The following is a 13,228-nucleotide window of genomic DNA, read 5'->3' on the forward strand; positions in this document are numbered from 1 at the left end:
GCCGAAGTCACAGCCAACCCCCCATGTGGATGCCCCTTCTCCCTCATCACCCAGCCATGCTCCTTTTCCTTCCAGGAGCATCTAGATTTTCCTCTACTGGATCTTTGCTGTCAACATAGAAATATGTTTTCATTTCTTCCATTTAAACAGAAACCCTTTCTTGACCCCACTTTTCCCCCAGCTAGCATCCCTCTCTCCCTGTTTACAACAAAACTTCTCAGAAGGGTTGTCCTTACTCACTGTCATCAGTTGCTCTCCTCCATTTTTCTCCTGACCAACCCCAGTCTGGGTTTTGCACCCACCTCTCCCAGGAATCTCCACGTGGCTAAGCCTGACCCTCCACCCCCCCCATCTCAGTGCACCACCAAGAACCTCAGAGTCATCCTTGATTTTCTGTCATCTCTCTCACCTCAAATCCTTTAGCAACCTCTGAGGCCACACTGCAAAACTGATAAAGAATCAGACTCCTTCTCACCATCTCCATGGCCACCACCTGCTCCAAGTTCCCATCACCTCCCACTTGGACTACAGCCCCGGCCCCTAACTGACCTCCAGCTCTGCCCTCACCCCCATCTCTGCTCCAGGAGGCAGGCAGAGTGAGCCCATTATAACATAAATCTGATCACGTTAACCCTTTTTCAAACCCTGCCATGGCCTTGTCTCATTTGGCATTAAAAGACTAAATCCTTACAAATTGCCGACAAGGCCCACAGACCTGTGCCACCCCGCCCCACCTCTAGGACCTCATCTCCTACCTGTTGATCTCTCTGCTCCAACCACATGGGTCTCCTCACTGCTCCCCAGACCTGCCAGGCCTGAGCCTACCTCAGGGCCTTTGCACACGCTGTGCCCTCTGCCTGGCATGCTCTTTCCCATTCACCTTCCCAGTGAGGACTTCTGACCTCCTGATTTAAAGGTGCAACATCCCTAGTCTCCCAGAACTCTCAAGTAGGCCTCCTGGATCTGTCCTCTCTGGTCTCATGATTAAGCTCTCTGGAGGCCCTCAGCTCTGACTACCGGGACCACACCATCACGTACCACCTTGTCTCCAAGGCCATATCATCTCCCACCTGCAGGGGGAGCCCCCCAGGGCAGGTCTGTCCCCTTCACAGAGCCCAGCACAGGGCTGGGGACACAGTCAGCCTCTGAGTAAACGCCAGCTGAACAAGTAAGAAACAGCACTGAGGGGAAGGGCTCAGGACCCCTGTGGCCACCAGGTGGCTGACGGCTTGGGCAAACGTGAGTTCCTCTAATGAGTGGCACAACCTGGCGCATAGTAGGTAATCCCAAATGTGGGTCTTCCTTCCTTTCCCCAGGTTCCTTTAGGAATGTGGAAGTGAAAAGAGCCACAAAGCCAGGCTGGAATAGCCAGAGGGCCCTGGGGCTGGGACATCAGCTGGCCCGAGGCAGGACATCCCTGGAGCCAGATGGCCAAAGTTCAAATCCCAGCTCTGCCATTTACTACCTGTATGACCTTGGGAAAGTCTTTAACTTCTCTGTGCCTCAGTTTTTTCATCTGTAAAATGGGTTGCTGTGAAAAGCAAATGCAAAACACTAAAACAGAGCTTGACATGTAATAAATGCTATATAAATATCAGCTGTTATTATTGTTATTGCTGTTGGCACAGGCTGGGTGATCAGCATCTCCCCACACATCCCCAGCTGCCATGCAGCCACCCTCCCTCTCAGAACTCCCATCCCCTAGGAGCAGCGGGCAGTAAATTTCTCCTATCTCCTCGTAAACCAGGGCTTCCTCCACTCAGCCATCAACTGGCTGGCAGTCCTGTCAAAAAGACGGATGCCCCATCTGCCTTGTTTACAGCTTTAATTCCCAAGCCCTGCTCTGCGGGCTCCTGGGGAGGGGGCCAGGAGAGGAGGTGGGAGGTGGGCACTGCCCTCCCGCAGGCCTTGACAGCTGCAGAGACGCCCTGCTCCGTGACCCCTATCTCGCTCAGGTGTGGAGCAGCCCGCAGGCCATCTTCTAGTGCTTCCAGCAGATCACCTCCACTCCTTCTCTGGGAAACCATGAGAGGCAGCTCTGCTAGGGACAGGGCTCTGGGAAATGGAAGTGGGTGGTATGATCCCCATTTTACAGATGAGGAAACTGAGGCCTCAAGAAGTGACCTGCCCCAGGTCGCACGGCTAGGAAGTGGCAGCACTAGGATTCACACTCAGTTCAGGGGGACTCTCACAGTTGTGTATTTGAGAAAGAATGGGTGCCCACGACCACTTGCCGCTTTGAGACACACCAGTCCAGTCTCCAACTGCCAGGGTCTGCCACTCTTCTGAGACTCTCTGGCCACAGAAGCCCTCTTTGCCAGCCATTTGGCATGTGGAGGCACTGAAGAATTAACACCCTCTGGGAACAGCCAGCAATGATTGACGGGAGTTGGTGTACACACACCCCAGCTCCCTCACACCTCCAGTGGGATAACTGCCAGGCGTGCTCCTTTCCGTCTCCAGAGCCCCCGGGGGAGTAAAGCTCCAGCTGTTCACAGTGGTAACCTGCTTGGTATCACACCCTTTATGTCTGCCTTCCCTCCCCTACCAATGTTTCCTGGGATTCTCTCCCAAAAAAACGACTGGCTCTCAATTCCTTGTCTTGAGGAGAATTCAACTTTTTTTTTCTTGGCCGCGCTGCAAGGCTTGTGGGATCCTAGCTCCCCAATCAGGGATCGAACCCCAGCTCTTGGCGGTGAAAGTGCGGAGTCCTAACCACCAGACCACCAGGGAATTCCTGAGGGGAATTCAACTTAACACAGCCTTGAAGGATGGATCGGATCTTTCCAAGTGTAAGACCCCAGCATGAGATGGTCCTTCCCACCCTCTGAGAAGGTCATCAGGCCCGTCTGTTGCCCTGGGGAGGGAAGGCATGGACTTGGCAGAGCAAAGGGCAGGGGAACACAGTAATGGCATCGCTCATGCTGAGATCCTGGGCAGGGCCTGAGGGACTGAGACAGGCAGAGGCTGGCTATTGAAACTGTTAGCACTGAGGGGACCAGAGTGGGCCCACCCATTGTGGATGGGCAGGCAGCCTGGAAGAAGTGAGCGTGAAGCTAGGCTCGGGAGACAGAGTGAGGCAGGTGGAGAATACAGGGCTAGCTGAGGGCAAGCGAGACGGTGGCTGGGGACGTGGGAGGAAAGGAAGTGGGAGAGGCAGGTGGGGCACCAGCTGGAGAGCCGGGCTGCCTGGGTATGAATCCAGCTCTGCCAATTCTCTAGCACTGCGATGTTCACCAGTCACCTCAGCGTCCTCTTCTGCAAAATGGATGCAATACTTGTGACAGCCTATACCACCCACCCTCAGGATGGTGTCCTCCCCATCAGGGATCCTACAACCGACAGAATCCTTACGGCAGACCTGAACTGTTAAATTACCCAGTTGCAGGTAAATCCCACCTCTCCCCCTCCCTCTCTATCAACAACAACCACCATTTTATCAGCGCTGATTATACACATCCTTTTTTTTTTTTTTTTTTTTTTTGGTGGTACGTGGGCCTCTCACTGCCGCGGCCTCTCCCGTCGCGGAGCACAGGCTCCGGACGCGCAGGCCCAGCGGCCATGGCTCACTGGCCTAGCTGCTCCGCGGCATGTGGGATCTTCCCGGTCCAGGGCACGAACCCATGTCCCCTGCATCCGGCAGGCGGACTCTCAACCACTGCGCCACCAGGGAAGCCCCATACACATCCTTTTTCAGCCAGCTTCTTCATACTCTTCAAACACATCACCAATCCTCCCAACAACCTATTGAGATGGGTGGTGACTTCCCTGCCTTCTCTGAGACTCAGAGAGGTTAAATAACATGTCCAAGGTCACACAGTAGGGAGGAGGCAGAGTCGGACCCAGACCCTGACACGTTGACAGGTGCCTGGTCCACAGCCCGTACTCCATGGGTGTCACCCCAGCCCTCCTGGCCTAAGGGACAAGCTCAGCTCAAACCTGGGTGGGGCCATGAGAAGCCAGAGCTGCCTCCCCCTCACCCAGGGTGGGTCTGAGGTCCCACAAACATTCCCAACAGCTCCCCCACCCCTCACCTCACCCAGAGATGGACAGGCTCACTGTGCCTGATGTGGGGCCACCCAAGGACACTTACCAGCCTCTGCTGGGGCTTCAGATGCAGCGAGAAGGATCCAGATCAGGTGGAATATGCTGTCCTTCCACCCCTCCCTGGGACACACACCCCAAGCTCATTCCAGGCTCTGATGCTTTGCTCACGCCTTCCCCATTGCCTGGGGTGCACACCGTCACCCCTTCTATCACCCACCTCTCCTTCTGAGGCAGTGGTTCCCATATTTGGCCGCACAGTAAACCACAGGGGCACCTTTTAAAAATCCTGATGCCCAGGTGGTACCCAGGGCCAATTACATCAGAATGTCTGGGGCTGGGAGCCAGGCATCGGTCGGCATTTGAAAAGATCCCCAGGTGATTCGATGCAAACAAAGCTGCTCTTGCCCGAGGTTCCCAGCCCTAAATACACATAAAATCCACTGGGAGAGCTTGAAAAACCACCCACCCCTGAGGGTCTGCTTAGTGGGTCTGGGGGTGGGGCCCTAGTAGAGCTCTAAAAGTTCTAGGTGATTCTGATGCACAGCCAGGCTTGAGCACCACCCTCTTACAGTTCACCAAGTGCCTCCAATCAGCTTTCTCACCTGCATCCCCAGACACCCTCCGGGCTGGCTCACCACCAATCTCATTTCTCAGATGAGAAAGCTAAGGTCCTGACAGGGTACAGATGGCCTCAGGTTCCCAGTGAGACTCTACACTCCCCTGAATCCTGATCAAGCCCTCCTTCCCCACCTGCTCTGACAGCCCACACACCTCCCTGAGGGCACCTAGAGAGGTGCCCGCCACGCCAGTTCACCAGCAGCTGGGGAGTCCTGATGAGGACTGGGAGTCTGCAAAGAGCTTACAGGGACTGACCAAGGCCTTCTCCCTGCCTGCCCCTCCCAGACCAAGAGGAGACTCCAGAAAGCCCCTCTCCCTTGGTGAGCCAGACACAGGGGCCAAGACGCCCCCTTATCCATGTTGCCCCCACTTTCAGTCTCACCCATCCCCATCTCCAAGCTAGGTCTCGTGACCTATAATCAGGGTGAAGATACAGTCTTCTATCCCCACTTGGGCACTTTTGAGAATAAAAGGGGATGCTCTTAATAATTATGCCAGGAAGAGAGAAGTAAACAGGATGCTCCTACCCATGAGGGCCCAGCCTCCCATGCCCAGGCATGTTTGTACTTCTTACACCTTTGTTGTGATTACTGCCTCATAAAGACCTTTGCTGTGCAGCCTTGGGCAAGTTGCTTGACCTCTCTGACCCTCCATAGCCTCCATAATATGGGGGTCATAAGAGTCCCTAGACTTGTTGTGAGGGTGAAATGAGATGATGTTGTCAAAATGTCTGGAACATAGTAAATGCATAGTAAAGAGTGGTGTTTATGGTTATTAGCTCACCCAAGAACGTCGCCCCTTCGTAAGACAGACATGCACATATATACCTTCTCTTTTAGACACTCATGTGCATACACAGTCACATACAGTCACGCAGACAAGGGTGTACACACACTGCTGCCTACACCCACAGGAGTTTGCCTCCGTCCCCAAGGGACACCCACAGTCCTAAGTAGCCACGATTGCCCTGGCCACCAGAGGTCAGCATGCTCCCCACCGGCCCACCCACCTCACCATGCTCCCTCCTCCCCTGGCCCTAGTGGACCAACCCCCCAGCCCCCAACTGCCAGTGATTCCATGCAGCATGTCCCTGCGGCTGATCCAGTGGCCCTTGCTCATCTGGCCCTCTGCCCAAGCTGCACGCATCAGCCCAGGAGACTATAAGAGGGAGTTCATCATCCTTGCATGGCCACCACTCACGGTTGAGGGGTACACAGAGCCCTCCCAATGTCCCTGACGCCAGGTCCTGCTGCAGAGCTACCCAGGCAAAGAGTGCACAAGGACCCACATCCAACTGTATCAAAGGTGAACGTGCCAAGGTGGCTACCGTAGGGGTCTGAGGGCCTAGAACTCAGACCTGGGTCCGTATCCTGCTCCACCACCTTTCATCTGCGGGAACTCAGGTCCCTTTACTTACCTTCTCTGAGCCTCTGTTTTCCAATCTATAAAATAGACCCATCGTCCCATCCTCCCATGGCTCATTCCCTGTCCTTTTCAGGACTCTGCTGAAATGTTACCTTGAAGGGAAGCCATCCTCTTTCTTATCTATTTTGTTGCTACTGCACTTTTTCCTTCTGACATAGTCTATAGTTTACTTACATATCTCGTTTATTGTCTGTCTCCCCATTAAAATAAAAATTCCAAGAGCTTTTTGGCTCTTTCATTCACTGCTATATCCATGGTGCTTAAAAAAGGGCCAGGGAGTGGGAGTCAAACTGGTGTCTGTTGAGTGACTGTGGGAACCTGGAGGGGTTAGAGATGGTTTCTGTAAAGTGCTCAGACCGGTGAGCGTTAGGATTCACAGGGCAGCTGGGGTCAGTCAGTTCTCTGGGCTTGCCATAGGGGCGTCCAGATGAAGCCCAAGGTGAGCAGCCAGACGGCACCTCTGCCCAGACCCAGGAGCCCCTTCCCCTACTCAGCAGCGTCCTACGGCTGATGGTCTGAGAGATCACCGAGGTTTCAGCTACCCTAAGCCCACCCACCGTTAAGGCCCTGGTGTCAGACCTTGAGTCAGTCCTGACCCCGCCCCTTCTGGCCCCCCCACCTTAGGGCTCCGCCCCTTCTGGCCCCCAACTCCACCCCCAGGCAGCACCGCCTGGGCCCCTGGACACTGCTACCCCTGCGGCAGTGTCCCGCAGCCACCACCCACCCAACCTGACACTCTCAGCCTTCTCCCCCATAGCCCCACCCCCTCAGGGCCCACCCTGGCCCCGCCCCACGCGCGTGCTCACTGGTGCACTTCTTGACATGGCTGCCTTTCTTGAGCGCGTGGCGGCTCAACTTGCAATGGAAGTTGTCCTCCCAGAACTCAGCAAACCAGATGTTGCGCCGGTTGTTGTCCAGCGTGCGGCTGGAGAAGTAGCGGTCGAAGCCTGACAGGGAGCCAGGATGTCAGGACCTCGCGCCTCCCTTCCCCACCCGCCCCCTCCCCTTCCCGCTTCCCGCAGCTTTCACGTGGCCCAGGCAGAGGGAGGCGGAAGGGAAGAGCACATCCTCTGATCCAGGGCCCAGCCGGAAAAAACAAAATGTGGACCATTTCATTTCCTTCACAATGAAAAGAGCTGTATTAAATTCCAGGGAGAGCCTGTGTAATCTTACAACTGCTTCCTTTATGGAAGAAGTACAGGCTGAGGGTGTTTCCGCTGCTTCTTAACCACCAAAATGGTAATATGGGGCCTCTTTGAGAAGGAGTCACCTGGGGGCCCTGAGATTAGAGCAGAGAGGCTGGTGGGGGGCAGGCACCCAATACTGGGAGCACCTGAGCATTCTAGTTCTGAAGAGGAGACCGGACCAGAGATTGTAGGGAATGACCCAGGTCACACAGATAAGATGGGGAGCTGGATCTTCCTCCTTCAAGTCCAGAACATCCCCATCACTGACAGAGGCAGCCTCCTTCTCCAAATGCTCCTAAGGGCTTACCCACTGTGCTGTAAACCTAGAAAACCCCATCCCAGGGTAGGCAGGCTGGTGAGTGAATATCCCCTTCTCTCTCCTACCAGTGCCCCCTCTATAAATATCATGATCATTCCGTGTCATGGGCACAGTTGTCTGACTGTTGGAGCTGTCAGGGAGGTGCTGGCACTGGTGGGGGACTGGCCTTAGAGCAGAGTTTCTCAACCTTGACCCATTGACACTAGGCCCGATCATTCTTTGCTGGGGTGGGGGGCTGGAGCGGCAGGGGGCTGTCCTGTACATTTCAGGATATTGAGCAACATCTCCGGCCTCTACCCACTAGATGCCAGAAGCATCATTCCCTAATCGTGACAACCGAAAATGTCTCCAAACGTTACCAAACGGCCCTTGGGGATCAAAATCACCCCCAGGTGAGAACCACTGCTCTAAAGGCTCCTCTAATGTCCCAGAGGTAAAAGGGATTTGTCTGGCAAGTCCAGGGTTCAGATCCCAGTTCTGCCACTTAATAGCAAGTATGTGTCACTTACTGCCACTACATGTCACTAAATCTCTCTGATCCTTAAATGTATTCACCCACTAAATGTGGATAAAAGTTTCTTTTGGGGTTGCAGGGAAGACTGAATGAGATGTCTGTAAGGGGCCTGGCGTTTGCGGGTACCAAGAGCCATAGTTATTGTTATTTTGTGTTTATTATGGCTTGAGGCTGAGAGGGGAGGTGTGGAAACTTCTGCGGCCTATGCTCCCTCTGCCTCAGGGTGAGTAGAGGACACGGCGGTGTGACCCACATCCCTTCCCTGCTCAGGCCTCGGTCTCTTGGAAAGTTTGGTGGAAGCAGATGTCTGCAGGCCTCTCCACCTCCATCCATGCTGGATTCTATTGACCAGAGCAAGAGCAGGGGAGAAGGCCCTGGGAGCCTGCCTCCCCCATGGGGAGGACAGTGAGGTCCCTGCCAAACTGAGCCATTAATAGGAACTTCACGCCTCACACACAGCAAGGTTCTGGCCAGAGCAATCTGTTCCTGCCCAGGGTGACTGGGTTCTGCCCCAAGAGGAAGGGATGCCAGGCAGGGCAGGCGCAACCCCTGCCCCCACACCCAGGGCCCGCCAGACCCAGGCGGGCTCTGCAGGGAGGGCCCTGCCCCCTGGCATGGCACCCTCTTCTTGTAGCTTGCTGGCAGTGCCCGGCCCCATTCTGGCAGAAGATGCACTCCAGGCGGGGCAGGGATCTCACCTCTTCTATCCCAGATGGGAGGAGGGATGAGAGGATATAGGGATGAAGGAGAGCCCTTGATAAATGAGCCTCCTCTACTTGCCACCATCTCCCACACCCACAAATATCTGAGACGGAAGGAAGAAAGGTCCTGAATCTGGATTTGAATCCTGCTGGGTTAAGTGTGGCCAGAAAGGCTTCCTATCCCAGAACCCGAGCACAAAGACGCTGTGAGCCAAGGAAGAGGAAAGACAGGATGCAGGGAGATGAGGAGCAGGAGAGGAAGGGCACGGGGCGACGCTAAGAAGGAACCATCGGGGTGACACTGACAGCGGTGGTGGATGGTGCCAAGTGAGGGCAGCGGGCGTGCCGTCCGGGCTGCCGGGCCTACCTCGCACGGACATCCTCTTGGGGAGGATAGTGACGGCACCCTCGGCCACCTCCTCCAGGTGCAGCACAGGGGCGATCTTGGAGCCCCAGCTGTCCGAGCCCATCCAGAAGAAGTGGCCGGTCTGGTTGGCCTTCCGGGCCGCCTCCAGCACACGCCTGTGGGAACACGCACCAGCCCAGCCCAACCCAGCCGTGTCTGCCCACGCGGCTGCCGCCACCCTGGCCACACCTGCCCTTGGCTGACCCCCTTCCCCGAGGCCCACACCTGTCCCCCTCCCAGCCTGTGCCTGGATCCCCCATCCTGACCCGCATGAGTCCAGGGCCCATAGCCGCCCCAGCACCCGTGTCGTACCCACAGGCCCACAGTTCCCTGCTGCCCTGGCCCACGCCTGCCCGTAGGCCCACAGCTTCCCCTCTCACCCATACGGCACCCCTAGCCCCTGTCTGTCTCCCAGACCCACTCCTGTCCCCTGGGGCTACCTCAGTCCCTGCAAAGACCACAGCTGTTTCCCTCAGTTTGGACCTGCCCCGCGTCTGACTCAGGTCCCCAGAACCACATCTGCCCAGGCTCTGTCCTCTCAGGTACATGCCGCCCTGGTCCTAAGCCCAGACCTACATCCCTTGGCCCTTTCTCACATTTATATCCACTGTCTCTCTCTCTCTCACACCCCCCCCCACTACACCCTTCCCCCTCTGCATGCCACCTCCTTCTGTGCCAAAAGTCCAGGTGCTTCAAAGAGCTGCTCCCCACACCCTCCTGGATGGATGAAAGGGTGTAGGCAGCCAGGGCCTCACCCCTCCCCAGGCCCACAGTGACAGTGGTCCTAGTCAAGTCAGGGGCCCTGGAGCCCAGCACAGGGCCCAGCCCACAGGAGGCTTTCAGCCAGTGCTTAACGGATGCTTGAACTAAGTGGCCCCTCAGAGACATCTAGGAGGAGAAAAATAGGAAGGACTGGGCAGAATTCTCCCAATGCACCTCCTTCCACGGGGAGAGACTGGAGCAAGCAACTTGCTCAAGATCACACAGCGAGAGGCCAGGATACTAGAAACTGTCCAGGCCCTTCCCATGGACAAGGCCAGGACAGACTCCGAGGCTTGGGGTGGCTGCTGCGCCTGTGCAGGAGGTGGCCAGCTGGGGCAGGACCGCCTGGGGCTGCCAGGGAGAGACATGTTTCCCAGCCCCGGGGCCCACACCTGCCCTCCTCCATCGTCTCCTGATGGACATTCCCAGACCCCCAAAGCTGCCGCAGCCCAGGCAAGGCCCAGTAATTGTAGGTGAGGCTGCCCTCAGAACCCACACCACAGCCTATTAATACCCGCCTGCATCCGGCCAGCCAGAGATGACCAGAGCTGCCAAGACTCCATCTCTGTAAAGTCACCTGGGTTTATTTTTACTTCTGTTTGCTTCTGAAACGCCTGTGGATTTCCAGAAATGCGCCCCCACTCCCTCACACCACCCCACCCCCCGCAGCTTCTCAGGGAGTCAGTCTCAGGCCCTTTCCCCTCTCTCCCAGGGGCCTCTTCTCTGGGACACGTGGCCCCTTCATCTTCCCCTCCCCCCGTGTGGGTCCATCAGAGTCACACGGGAGGCCTGGAGTGGGGTGCGTCCCAGGGCGCAGTGGGACCCAAGCAGTGCTGGGCTCTGGGGTGGGAGTGGGGGCAGGGGGGCAGCGACTGGTGACCGCAGGGAGGGAAAGAGCTCAGAAGGAGCCCCTCCTGCCCCTGTTGCCAGCGGACCTGTGGCAATAGGAATTTAGGGGACCTGAAAGCTTTGAGGGGGTCAGGAGCAGCCTCTGTTTTCAGCTTGGAGCTGCCAGATGGATCCTGAGGACTCCCACGCCCTGGTCCTTCGAGGCCTGAGAAACACCTACTAGAGCTGGTCCTTGTGGCTTTTGAGGCCTTAATGACCTTTCCGAACTCCCCCCTTCCACCCCTCCAGGGATCCGACAATGTCTCCTGGGGGGATATCTGTTTTGCTGAAACTCAGGAGTCCAGGATGGGGTCTTCACAAGTGGGAAAGAGTGCTGGAAAGAATGCGACCCAGAGAAGATGCTGGTTAGCAATGGGGAGGGGGATGCACAGGGGGCGGACCGGGCAGGCTGGGCTAGGCAGGCGGGCAGGTCGACCGGAGGGCACAGCGGGCTCTGACAGCTCAGGCCAACTATCTGAGGGAGGAGGCCTGGGGAGAACCGCATCTCCTCTTCCAGTCAGACTCTGAGCAGGGGCTGTGTCTCCCACTGAGACTAAGGAATCAAGGAGGCCGGCCCCTCTTGGCCCTAACATACAGTCTCAGAGGGGTAGTAGTGAGAGAAAAGGCAGGAAGAAGGGAAGTGGGTTAGGAGGGGTGCTCAGGGGTCATCTTTTAAGGGCACCTGCGTTTCTGACCTGCGAGTCAGGACCCAGGGGCAGATGTGCAGAGAGGTGGGGTGGTCCAGGGTTTCTGTGCTGCATGGTTCTGGCACCCGGAGTCCACCTGCCCCCAATCTACAGATGTGGAGACTGAGGACCAGGGAGGGGACAATACTGCCCACAGTGAGTGTGTGCCCAAATCAGGACTAAAACCTCAGCCCAGGCCTCCTCCCACTACTCTGAGCTCACCAAAGAAAGGAGGGAGGGGCTGAGAGGTGGCCAACCTTGCCAGCCTCTGCTCTAAGCCCCTTATGCACATTCCTGCATTCAATACTCAAGCAACATCATCAAGCAAGCATAATTAGCTTCTCTTTTTTTTTTTAAAGCAGAATAAAAGCCCTGAGAGGTTGAGAAACTTGCCTGAGGTCACACAGCTAGTAGGAAGGAGAGCAGGCGAGGAGCCTAGGTTCTCTGACCCCAAGCCCATGGCCTTAGCCCCTCTGTAAAAGTACCTGCTTACCATCCCCAATTGGTAGAATGGATGCAGGAACCAGCGAGGGGAAGGGGAGCACATTAGCAGTAGCCTGTGCCCCAGCCAGAAGGGTCTCCCCACCACCCACTCACTGGCCCACCTCATCTCTCTGGACCCCAGGGTGGGTCAGGCTTGCCTAGGAAGGTCTCCAGCAGGGATCCCCAGCTCCCAAGCCCTGCCCCAAGCCCCACCTGCCCTCACCTGATATCATCCTCATTGGCAAAGATGATGACTGCCCTGGCGTTCGAGGTCTCCAGGAGGCGCCGGATGATCTTGTCGAACTCCCCAGGCTTGGGTTCCCGTGGTATCTTGACTGACTGGGCAATGCACACACCCCCTGCAAGAACGGCACCAGTCAGCCTGGGGCAGACAGAGTCTCTCCCCCAACCCACACTCCTGGGGGCTGCTCACGGCCCTGTAGCCTGACTCTTAGCTCCCAGGTCCCCATCTCTGGGCACGGGCTGTGCAGTCAGAATAGCCACAGTGGGAATTTCGGCTCCACAACTCACAAGCTTGGTGACCTGGACATGTCACTTAGGTTCTCTGTGCCTCAGTTTTCATAAATAAAATAGGTTGTTAGCAAGAGGCAATGCAGCATTGTGCTTAAAGCTAGACTGCCTGGGTTCAAATCTCAGCTCTGCTACTTACCACTGCGTGATCTCGGGCTGGTTACTGAACCTCTCTGTGCCTCAAATACATCATCTACAAAATGATACTACCTATTTCATAGAGTTGTTATAAAGCTAAGTGTGTTCATGCATATAAATACAATAATATCTGGCACATAGTAAGTGCTCAGTAAACATTGGTTCTTTTCAATGTAACCCCCTCATAACGCTTTTTGGAGGAGTAAATCTGAGAACAAGAGCAAATTGCCCACCCTGGGCCATTAGTGCCTCTGGCACCCACATCCGCACACACCAACCAGGGCTCTTGTCCCCGGGCCCCATGCTCATCAACAGGCCCCTTGGTAAGAGCAGTGCGCACGGCTGCTGACTCGTGCCCACACATCCTGGGCAGCAATGCTGCAAACCCAGCTACAGTCCTCATCCAGGTCTTCCCAGATTCCCTTCCAGGAACCCACAGGCCACTCAGTGTTTAAGTCTCTCCAGCTCCCACCCTGGCCTGGCAGGGTGCCTTGATACTCAAGGCCCCGCCCATCTTTTTGTG

The 13,228-nt window shown here is 56.1% G+C and overlaps 1 protein-coding gene across 4 annotated transcripts in view; it reads right to left on the minus strand.

The window, feature by feature from the left end:
* The window catches only part of GRM4 (glutamate metabotropic receptor 4), a gene marked incomplete at both ends in the record, with an annotated part of 106,509 nt that overhangs the window by 28,814 nt on the left and 64,467 nt on the right, over positions 1 to 13,228 (minus strand). For 3 of the 4 annotated variants that reach the window (XM_082638743.1, XM_082638740.1, XM_082638741.1), the window contains 3 exons: positions 6,897 to 7,037; positions 9,179 to 9,333; positions 12,260 to 12,395. In XM_082638743.1, coding sequence (XP_082494869.1) covers positions 6,897 to 7,037; positions 9,179 to 9,333; positions 12,260 to 12,395 — 432 coding nt within the window. The remainder of the gene's footprint in view (positions 1 to 6,896; positions 7,038 to 9,178; positions 9,334 to 12,259; positions 12,396 to 13,228) is intronic. The other variant, XM_082638742.1, reaches the window with a different exon arrangement.

Source organism: Mesoplodon mirus (assembly GCF_964341445.2).
Source record: "Mesoplodon mirus genome assembly, chromosome: 12".
NCBI lineage: Eukaryota > Metazoa > Chordata > Mammalia > Artiodactyla > Ziphiidae > Mesoplodon > Mesoplodon mirus.